The sequence below is a fragment of the Miscanthus floridulus genome, chromosome 1 (genome assembly GCF_019320115.1).
Source record: "Miscanthus floridulus cultivar M001 chromosome 1, ASM1932011v1, whole genome shotgun sequence".
In the NCBI taxonomy this organism is placed as follows: Eukaryota; Viridiplantae; Streptophyta; class Magnoliopsida; order Poales; family Poaceae; genus Miscanthus; species Miscanthus floridulus.
In genome coordinates, this window is record NC_089580.1 from 12,457,079 (window position 1) to 12,467,917 (window position 10,839).

The 10,839-nt window shown below is 49.1% G+C and overlaps 2 protein-coding genes across 2 annotated transcripts; one reads left to right on the forward strand and one right to left on the reverse strand.

Moving 5' to 3' along the window:
* Positions 1–1,117: 1,117 nt before the first annotated feature.
* Positions 1,118–4,096, reverse strand: LOC136544502 (endo-1,4-beta-xylanase 1-like). Its single transcript, XM_066536668.1, has 3 exons — positions 3,646–4,096; positions 3,376–3,553; positions 1,118–3,051 (listed from the first exon to the last, which is right to left on the reverse strand). The coding sequence occupies exons 1-3, from the start codon at positions 4,044–4,046 to the stop codon at positions 1,372–1,374; spliced, it is 2,259 nt and encodes a 752-aa protein (XP_066392765.1). The 5' UTR covers positions 4,047–4,096; the 3' UTR covers positions 1,118–1,371.
* A 3,299-nt stretch (positions 4,097–7,395) lies between these two features.
* LOC136473150 (EPIDERMAL PATTERNING FACTOR-like protein 2) lies at positions 7,396–8,244 on the forward strand. The gene is made up of 2 exons (XM_066470835.1): positions 7,396–7,582; positions 7,670–8,244. The coding sequence occupies exons 1-2, from the start codon at positions 7,496–7,498 to the stop codon at positions 7,940–7,942; spliced, it is 360 nt and encodes a 119-aa protein (XP_066326932.1). The 5' UTR covers positions 7,396–7,495; the 3' UTR covers positions 7,943–8,244.
* The last annotated feature ends 2,595 nt before the right edge of the window (positions 8,245–10,839 follow it).

Below are 10,839 nucleotides of genomic sequence, written 5' to 3' on the forward strand. Positions count from 1 at the left end.
TTGGACAGAGTTTTAACTAAGCACATGTCAATACACACATGTAGGTGCCATGCAAATGTGAAAACTAGAAATGAGGACAGAAAAGTATATAGATAAATTGATGACTAAGGTCTAACAAAACTAGATAAACATAAGAATTAAATAACTATACAAGTTTTAACTTTGAAAATAAGTTATACACATATATTAACCTGCTGGGAGTGTTACGTACTATTGAAGCCATTGATTTTTTTTTTAGAACCTTATAAAGCGTTCAACCAGTTTTGAAGTCAATAAATACATGTGCATGCATTTCAAAGGGAAACATTGTATTCCCTCCATCCTGAAATATATAGGATCCAGTGTTCAATTTGTACTAAAATACAAGCACTGGTAGAGAGACCGGCTCTACTCCCGGTTGGGAACCCCTTTTAATCCCGGTTTCTCAACCGGGAGTAAGAATCCGGGACTAAATGGTGCTTCCCTTTAGTCCCGGATCAATAACCGGGAGTAAAGCTCCCTCCTCAGTACAAAAAATAAACAAATTTCTTGAGACCTCGCTTGCGAGGTGTAGGATTCGAACACAAGACCTCCCTCATCACACATAGATTCCTTACCAACTCAACTGCACACCACATGTGACATAGTCCTCTGCGCTCCTACTTTTAAATTGACCCGTGAGGGACCTTTAGTCCTGGGTGGAAGACCTTTAGTCCCGGTTCGTAATACCAACCCGGACTAAAAGGTCACCCTTTAGTCCCGATTGGTGTTACCAACCGGGACTAAAGGTTGGAGGACTTTTAGTCCCGGTTGGTGTCTCTAACCGGGACTAAAGGTTCCCTACCACTGTGCCGAGCGCAGTAGCCGTTGGGCAGAGACCTTTAGTCCCGGTTGGAGACACCAACCGGGACTAAAGGTCTCTCTAGTCCCGGGCGCAAAAAATGCCGGGACTAGAGCCCATTTTGACCTCGGATGAAAGGTCTGTTCTCTACTAGTGAAGGTATTCTGAATAAAATGCAAAATACAAGGTATTTTGAATAAAATGCATGATTGAGTATCTCATTCAAAAGAATTAAAGAACCATAGAAGATTCAGAAACAAACTAAGTACACAGAAGAAAACAATATGTAGCCATTCATTCCCGTTTTTGTATTTGTTGTGAACTTGTGATACATAAAGCATGCATGTGCATATATAAATACCACGATCGAGTCGATGATAAATATATATATATATATAGATGAATTTGATCAGGCCCTTATTGAGAGTAGTTACCGGGCTGGCTAGCTGATAGGCGTAAAATAAATAGTGCAAATGTGTACTATAGCTAGGATGCCATCATAGACACCGTATTTCCCGCCATATATGATTTGAACGTGCACGCAGTAGTGCTCACACTTTAATGTTGAGCACCAGGGGCGCGTCGTCCTTGTCGACGGTGAATGTCTGGGAGACCTTGCCGGTGGGGGTGGTCACGTCGACGTGGTACTCGCCGTGGTGGCCGCGGAACTTGTACTCGCCGTTCTCGTCGGCGTGGCCGTGCGAGTGCGTGAGCCACTCGCGCTTGAGCTGCAGCAGCCGGCGCCCTGCCTCGTTGACCTGCCCCTCGGCGTCGACGAGGTGCGCGTCGTCACGGCTCATGAAGAGCTCCCAGAAGCCCCAGAGCATGACGCCCTCCACGGCCGGGTGCGCGTACGCCTCCCGCAGCATCACCTCCAGGTCGTCGGCGCGCACGTGGTCGTTTGCCGACGACACGTCCACCTCCGTGAACCAGATCGGCAGGCCGAGCACGGCGAGCCGGTCGAGCACGGAACGGATCACCGGGCCCACCGGGTTGCTGACGTGGCCCTGCAGGCCGACGCCGCCCACGGGCGCGCCCTGCTCCTGCAGCCCGATGATCTGCTGGATGTAGGCCTCAGGCGTGGCGCGGATGTCGCACATGCTCTCGACGTTGTAGTCGTTGACGAAGAGCAGCGCGTCCGGGTCGAGCTGGCTGGCCGTCTTGAACATGGTGGCGCAGATGTCCTTGCCCAGCTTGTCCTGGTAGAAGGACCCGTGCAGCATCTCGTTGTTGACGTCGTAGTGCTTGAACTTGCCCTTGTACCGGGTGAGCAGCCCGTTGATGCGGCTGCTCACGGCGGCGGACAGGTCGTCGGTGGACAGCATCTTCACCCACTGCTGCACGGCGTTGTCCACCTCCCAGAAGATGCAGTGACCGCGCACGCACATGCCGTGGTCGGAGCAGAGGCGGAGGAGGTCGTCGGCGTCGGCGTAGTTGACCTGCCCGCGCTGCGGCTCCGTCCAGTACCATTTGAGCTCGTTGCCGAACACCGCCCAATTGAAGTTCTTGGTGAAGAAGTCGACGAAGTCCTCGTTGTCCATGTTGGTGCGCATGATGCAGGCGCCCAGCGGGAAGCTGTTGGACACCTGGCGCACGCGCACCTCCACGCCGTCGGCCTCCTTGACGGCGGCCCCGTCGGCGCCCGTCACCTTGAGCACCACGTCCCGCTTGCGCACCATGTCGGTGAGCCGCTTCAGGTGCTTGACGCGGGCCTTCCGGTCCACGGGGAACACCTGGAGCCCCGCGACCATGAGGTCGACGCCGGCGTCGGGGCCCTGCACGTACACCATGACGCGCGACGCCGGCTTCGCCTCCACGCGGAGCGCGCCGCCGACCTCGTACCAGCGCTCGTCGCGCGCCAGGACCTGGCCGCCGTTGATCCACTGGCTGTCGACGGCGAAGGCGATGTTGATGGTCTGCGGCGCGCCGCCGCCGCTGGCCTGCTGGGAGCCGACGCGGACCCAGGCGGAGACCTGGTACGTGGCGTAGAGCGTGAGCTTGTCGGTGATGATCTGCGCGGGGCCCATCCACGTCTGCGTGCGGTTGGTGACGTGGATGTGCTTGCCGTTGAGCGGCTCGTCGTCCAGCGCCAGCGACTCCTGCGCCATGGGCGGGAGCACCCGCGGCCCGCCGTCGTGGACGGACAGCGTGCAAGGGCCCAGCGGAAACCAGCCGTTGAGTCCGTCGTCCAGGTTGCAGTTCTGGATGATGTTGACGCCGTACACAAGATTCTGAACCACAGGAGCAACCAAAGTAGATTGCGTTGCGTCATCCAATCCAACGGAACAGTGAAATGGAAGGTTTAGTATCTGACACACACTGGTACTACATTTTTCTGCTCTGTACGTTTACCGGACTCAACAGGTTAAGGTGCTATGTCATATTCAGAGAAACGTGAAGAAACATGCACGTATTGCAGCAGATTTGCCGCAAGAGGCACTGTAGTGAACTGTCCGGGCTACTCGTGTCCGTGTTCGTGTCCGTCAGATAATGCAGTACTGTAAAATGCATGGTGTGGTGGTGAATGTAAATCCGAGGAAACTGTGTTCAATCACCTCGAAGTCCGGTGCCGGCGCCGGCGGTGCCTTCTGCGCGTGCTTCACCACCAAGCTGTCGAGCAGCACGTCGACGCCGGCAGTCGGCCCTTCGATGTAGATGGACGCCTTGGCCACCGTGCTGTTGAGCAGGATCTTCCCCTGCAGCTGCACCCACTCCTTGTCCGACACCTGCGACCTGCACACCCCATTCCTCCGTCAGAGCCAGCGAAACGCAGCGCACCGTTCACGACCCCCCGCGGCGGCGAGAAGGAAACCAAGCAAGCTTACTTGCCGACGCCGAGGTACTGCTGCCTGCCGTCGGCCGTCTGCACGCCGAGCGTGGCGCGCACCTCGCACGGCGCCACGGCGGCGGCGCCGCCTCCGCCTCCCGCCGCCGATGAGTGGAGGCGCACGGTGGCCGTGGCCTCGTAGAGCAGCTTCCGCTGCAGGCGCGCCGTGACGTCCTGCTGCACGCCGTTCCACGTGTCGGTCCGCCCCGTGGCGGCCACGAAGTACTTGCCGTTGGCCGGGAGCACCTTGCCGTCGTCCAGCGAGTCGTGCAGCTCGATCTTGCACCCGTTCCCGGCCCAGTTGTCCAGCCCGTCGTCGAACTCCGGGTTCAGGATGATGTTGTCGTCGCCGGCGGCGCCGTCGCCGACCACGAGCCCCGCGTCGCCGCCGATCGCCATTATCGCAGTGACCGATCGAGATTACCGTGCTACCGGTAGGGTACTCGACCTGGTTAATAATCTGCTGATGAGGCGAATGCCACGCGGTGGTCACGTATATATACGGATCGATCCTGCGAAATGCGTGGCTGGCTGGGATTGCAAGCTACGTAGAGGAGAAATTTGCATCGCTCGCTCGATCGATCGGTTTCGTTTCGCCTTGACGAACACTTGATCTGCCTCTGGCTCGTGGTTAACGACGCCATATCCACAAACGATCTGCCTTGGACCGGATGGTTGCTTCAGCTTAGGGGTTGAATTACCAGGCGCGCGACATAATCCAATCTATCTGCATGATCGATCCCAAGCCAAGTCTTGCACCGCACTATACGGCTCTCGTTTTCCATGGAACTGGAAGGCTGGAAGGAAGTGCTCCGTGTATGGACGTATGCATCATGGCGGTGGACGAGCGCTGCAGGACGGGGCACGCGTTGGAGTGAAGGCAGGAGTGGCCTGAAGGCTGACGAAACACACTGGCGCCAGTGGCTCCTCCACCGGCTCCTGTAAGCAAAGCGCCGAAGGGTCGGGCGATTAGCTAGATTGCGTTTGAGCAAATGGGGATTAAGAGCGGGAAGATCACGGCAAGGCTTAGCATGTGTGGATAACGGCGGCCGTATGCTAAAACTGGATATGCGGGGGCGGTTGGGACGTTGCCGTCGCGAGGAAAGGCGCAGCATCGCCGGGCTGCCATTGGCTTGCTGGAGCAGCGAGCATGGGGAGACTTGGCTTGCTGACACAGTTTTCAGTTTTGTGTTGCGAGCAGAACAGTGGATGTGAGAGGAAAAGATAGTGCGGGTTCAATTCTCGATGAAGAATGGAGCTTTCCTTTGCAGATCCGGCCCATGCAGTAGCAGACGTGTTGGCCTGCATGAGCGCGGGCTGCGAGCCTCTGAATGGGCTGCTACCTATTGGGGCCGGAAGATGCACGTGTTCGAGCAGCATCGAGTTTTGTGGACTGTGTGGACTCTTCAGCCCTCTTTTGTTTTGCTCCCAAGAGCCCAGCCCGTCTAGGAAAAGGTAGTGGTGGAAGGTCAGGGATCAAAAAATAGCCCATGCCGGATAGTGAAGGAAAATGGGAGTAGATCCACACCAAACTGCCGATGAGCCTTGTTCCTCGTCTCTAATAATGTTGAAGTTTAAAGTGCAACAAATTAGTAGATCTAGACCACCGATCGATCATCTAGTAACAATGTGCCATATATACTTAGTGTTAGCCAGCGTTACTCACCGAATGATATGGTGAAGGGTCCTGAGTGGACCAGCAGATGATCTGGTGTCTATGTGCATAGTTGAAGTTCAACTTGGGCATGCTTGCTTGAGTTCAGGGTATGATTTGGTGGCATGACCTTGATGGGGTCAACGGATCATCTGGTGGTACTACACTACTACTACGCAACATCTAGTTCAAGTTGGACATGCTTACTGCTGTGCACCATATGTATCTTACTGGTTATAGTGTATCGTCTAGTGAGAAATATTTGGAGAATCTTCGATAGTTACCGTTAGCAAACAGTGGAAATAGAAAGCACCGTATAATCTAGTGCCCACAGTGAGGCCCTACGAATCATCAGGTGGTGCTTTCTTCAGCAATTCTTTTTTGAGCGTTTGGATGCTCTCTCATGCCTATAAGTATGTGTGTTATGTAGATCATTTGGATCCCTCTTGAATCCCTGGAAGGTTTGCACTAATGGAGAGGCATTGAGCAAGGGTTGAGGGCACTTCAAGTCAATGAGAGTGCTTACGAGTGGTATTAGTGTGCATCCTTATGTTGTTGGCTTGGAGTTTGATCAAGCGAAGACCGAATACTTTACTCTTGGAGTTTGGCAGCTCCTAGACGGCCTAATGGAGGAATAGGTGACTTTTCATGAGAAGGTGATTGTTGGAAAGCTCCTGACTTTGTGTTTAGTTTGTAAAAAAAGACTCGATTACCCATAGTGGAGAATGGGTACTCCTAGTGGATCTTAAACTTTGGTGATTCAAGAGAGCTGAACCCTCCTTAATGGGTGATCCAATGTTGATTAGGGGGATAGTGGCAACTACTTTGACACCATGGAAAAATCCGGTTGTCTCTTGTCCACTCTTTTCTTTCATAATAAGCATTATTTCGTTGTTATCTTGTTGTGTGTTGAGGAATTGTGTGAGGCTTATGCTCGATTTGATTTTGTGTTAGTGTGTTTCAGTAGCGAGGTTTTATTCTTGCAGTCTTCTGAGGACTATTTGCTTGTGTGATTCAACTAAGGGCATGATATATTGTGATGGTCCTAAGAACTCATTTTAGTATGCTTTTGAAGAAGTTTTAGGGTTGGTTCTTGCCTACAAGTGATAATAGATGCACATGCACATAGGTATTTTTTGTTACTATTTCCATAGTGATAATCATGGATAATTTATACCAGTATTTTGGGTCATGTTCTTTTTTTTAGAATTGGGTCATGTTCTTTATAATGATTGTGTTGAGTATAATTTATAAAGAGGTAGGTGTTTTCCTCAAAATAATAGCTTTATTTTTCTTCAGATAATATGGTAATTTTAAAGCCATGAAGAAAGACTTTTTTCTAAGATATGGCCCTGTTTGGTACAGCTTATCTGGGAAGCGCTTCCCAGATAAGCTGCACAAATAGAGTAAAAACGGCGGTCAAAATAAGCTGGTCTGATCTAGCTTATGCTTTTTAGTACAAATAGAAGCTGTGGGAATAAGCGTGGCCAGAATAAGCTGCTGAAAAGCGTGACGTTTAGCTGTTGATTTCAGCTTATTTTAGCCATAAGCAGCTTATAAGCTATACCAAGCAAGCCAGAAGAGAGAGCCTGGTTGGTTGATGGCTAAAATTTAGTTATTAAAATATGGACAAGCCAAATTTTTGACAGCCATTTGATTTGTGACCATCTTAAAAACTTGCTAATATCTTAGATTTGGTTTGCTAAATTTATGACAACTATTTTGGTTCAACTTTTACTTGCTATATAAATAAATATTTGGCATGATAAATTTTGATAGCAAATTAATCATCACAATAATTGATGTCTCCTAGGAGCACGCGCAAGCTACTACTAGTAACGTAGCAGGTGACTAGGTGAGGACACAAGGTACGGCGTACTACATGTACACGGAAAGCGAGCTGAGCTGACGAAGGGAAAAGCTCAAAGCAGAGCCCGATGAGTCAGCCGTATTTCTTGCCAGTTACCACCTGTCCTCTTCCTGCGAGAATCCGACCAAGCCTCGCACATCGGCACACAAGGACACGGCCGCGCGCATAAAACGTCCGCACGAGCATCGCAATTTCTATCTGAAAACTCTGAAAGTCTGAAGACGACCCAGCTGGTGGCCAACTTTCGCCTTTCTCCTCCATCATCGCCTCCCCCATTCTATCCCTCCCCACTAGCTCGCCTTTTCCGATCTGCGTCGTCTTCAAATGGGCCATCTTTTCCTCCTCCTGGTAGCCCTCCTGCTCACTTCCACGCGAGCCACCGCCGTCCATGCCAGAGCTTCCGTCATTGAGGTCAGTGGCAACCAAATGGTTACAGTGTAATGCTCTCAACATCAGCTCCCCTCAACTGAAGCTTCCTTTTGTGGTGTGCTCTTGCAGGAGGCGAGCTTTGCAGGCATCAGGGGCGTGATCGGATCCAGGCCGCCGAGCTGCGAGGGGAGGTGCAGGTCCTGTGGCCACTGCGAGGCAGTGCAGGTGCCCATATCTCCGCAGCAGCTGCAGCAGAGGAAGAAGGAGGGTCTCGGCCATGGCAGCAGAGCTGCTGCTGCTACCACCGGTGGAAGAGCAATGCCGGCCTCCTACGACGACCACTCCAACTACAAGCCGCTGAGCTGGAGATGCAAGTGTGGGCGGCACATCCTGGACCCTTGAAACGCCAGCACCAATCGATCGCAACGGAAGCAATCTGCTTGTGGACATAGTGTAATAGTATAGGATCTCTTTTGGATTTGGTGATTTGTTTTCTACTTCCTCTTATAATCGAGGTGTTGTCCCTTTTGGTATGGTGACCACTCCACTGGAGAAACGTATGCTCCAGCTTCCCCTTTGTAGTGACAAGCGTATGATCCTCCTGCGTTACAAGGATGTTTTGCTGTCAGTTAACTCGACGCTGCTGCAGTAATTTTGTCAGAAGCTAGGTAATTTTGTTAAATCTTGGTTCGCCTATCGTGGCATCCAAGCTAGGTAATTTTGTTCAATGTTGGTTCGCCTATCTAAGCCATCTGTTTTACCACCATACTTCTGTTTGTCAGAAGCACATCCAACTATGTTTTCCTCCCATTGGATCAGCATCTTCAGCATTTTTATTCAGGCTTTTTTTTTCGAGAACGCGCTTTGCGTGTATTTCATTAAGAGCATTTTTATTCAGGCTCTTTTCAGTCTTACACGCCTCCATACTAGGGATACATTGTACGTATGGAATGAGTGAAATATGCTCCGAACAACAGACTGCAGGAAAGGATGTTCATCGTTCGTGTTAAAGGACGCTAGAAGCTAGAGAAGCTAGGAGCTATCTCGGTACTCCACCCATCTAAAAAAGATGGAAATTTTGCTTGCAAGGAGTCAAACCATGTGAAGTTGGACGGTTGGACCAAATATATATAAAAAACTACGTGTGTAAAAAATATTACTAGAGTCATATAATATAATTTTATAATAACTATTTGAAAACATACATGTCGATACTATTTTTTATAAATTTCGTTAAACTTATAATTATGAGCTTGATTGGTTGATGGCCAAGATTTGGTTGCTGAAACTGAGGTGCAACTATTTAGTGTGTGTCGACACAGAATTTTGTCCCGTGTCGAGGACACACGTAGCAAGTCGGAAGGGTCTGCTCGATGGAGTTGGAGATCCGCCTAGCTTCAGCGCAAGGGTGGTCGATCCTGCGCACTCCTCCCGAGACGTACCAGTCAATTTGACCCTGCAATTGACAAGGAGAGAAAGCTTATCAGTAATTAAGAGCGGAACATGTCGGTGTTGCCAGACAGTCCTGAATGTGCGGCTCTGAGAACCGATATGAAAGGAGATCGACTAAATAGCCGATTCCAGTATATTCATAAGAATAAATCGGTTAAAGCTCATGAGGTTGTGTAAGAAGAATCGGTTATCATTATGAATGTTGTTGTTTAAACAAATACTGATCACTGGCAAAAAGATATCAACAGTAATTAGTTCATACTAAACCGATGACTACAAGTAACCAAACTTCTTTATAAAAGAAATAGTTCATCATCATTCGACCATTTAATAGAAATAAATCTAATGAACATATTAAATCTCATCTATCGCTATGACCAGTGGGGCATTAGACAGAATCATGCAGGCCATAGAAACAACAATAGACTCGACGACCCTAACTTATTACTAATATCAGTGGGGCATGAGGCAGAATCATGCAGGCCGTAATACAATAATAAGATCATTAGGCTAACACATCTTTCAACCTATCGCTACTTTAACGATCTCATGATGCGAACTGTTTATGAAAGCGCTCGATATCGGCTAAAACAGTCGATTCAGGCATAGCGCACAGTTAAGGTCATACCCTCTCAAGAACAGATCTACCAAATAACGATCCCTACTCCACGGTGCTAACAGTGGGGTGTGAGGCAGAATCACACAGGCCGTGATAACAGGTCATGGAACAGTTTTCGCTAACCAATAGATCTACTCAAGATCAAACACGCCTTAACCACACGCTATGCACGATCAAGATTCATGTAAAACAGCCGATAAAACATAACTCATCGTTTAAAGTACAGATTAGATCAGTTTTAGATTAACAAACGATGGGATAAAAATGATATAAGGCCCATCTAGATCAATCTCAATCGGGCAAAGTGATATTGCTGTAATTAAATAAATAATAGAAGCAATAAGCAATATCGGTAACTTAATAAATCTATCCGAAGGAACGCCACCCTTAGAGCCGATAACTTGACCTTGATCTAGTTCATGCAGTGGGGGTCGACCGGATTGATGCAGCCATACTTGAACTAGGCAATAATCGATAACTAACTTATACCAAAGTCACAGTGGAGGTCGACCGAATTGATGCAGCTGTACGAACAGAGGTATAAGTCATGACGGTACTTACAACAAGCATTGAAGGTCGACCGGATCGATACAACCATACTTGCTGAAGAACTCGCCGAGATCTACTCTACTCCTACTCCTAAGGGGTGGCCGGAGCCGAAAAAGTAAATAACTTGTATATTGGATTGATTGTGTGTTTTACAATAGCCATGGTTTAGTATTTATACCCGGAATCTACACATGACTCCTATCTAAGCACGACTCATCACAATCTTTGGCCCTACGAGAAAACATTCCTAATTTAAGATAACTTGGACTCTAATCTTTCCCTTTTTGTAGAGTCCAACATGTTTTCTCCTGGCGTCGATCATAGCCCTCGCCGTCATCTGCTGGCGTTACCTGAAGAAAGCCGATTCCAGTGCTGTATTCGAATCAACTAATTTCAATCTGCACGCAATTGCTTCTTTGATGACATGATCTTGGGAGCTTTCAAATCCCTGTGAGACTCCTTCCAAATTTTGGTGTAAACACATGCCCCCCAATTTTAGGATAAAAATAATTTTATTCCAAAATTATCATGTCTGTATCCTTAATTGGTCCGCAGTCATGAGTAGAGAATCTTGATCTAGGGTCTACTGTTTGTCGCTGCCTGCGTCAGCCTATGAGTTTATGCTTCAAAACTTTTACAAGAGCGTCACTACTTCACAGGTCACTTGGATTCATCTTTC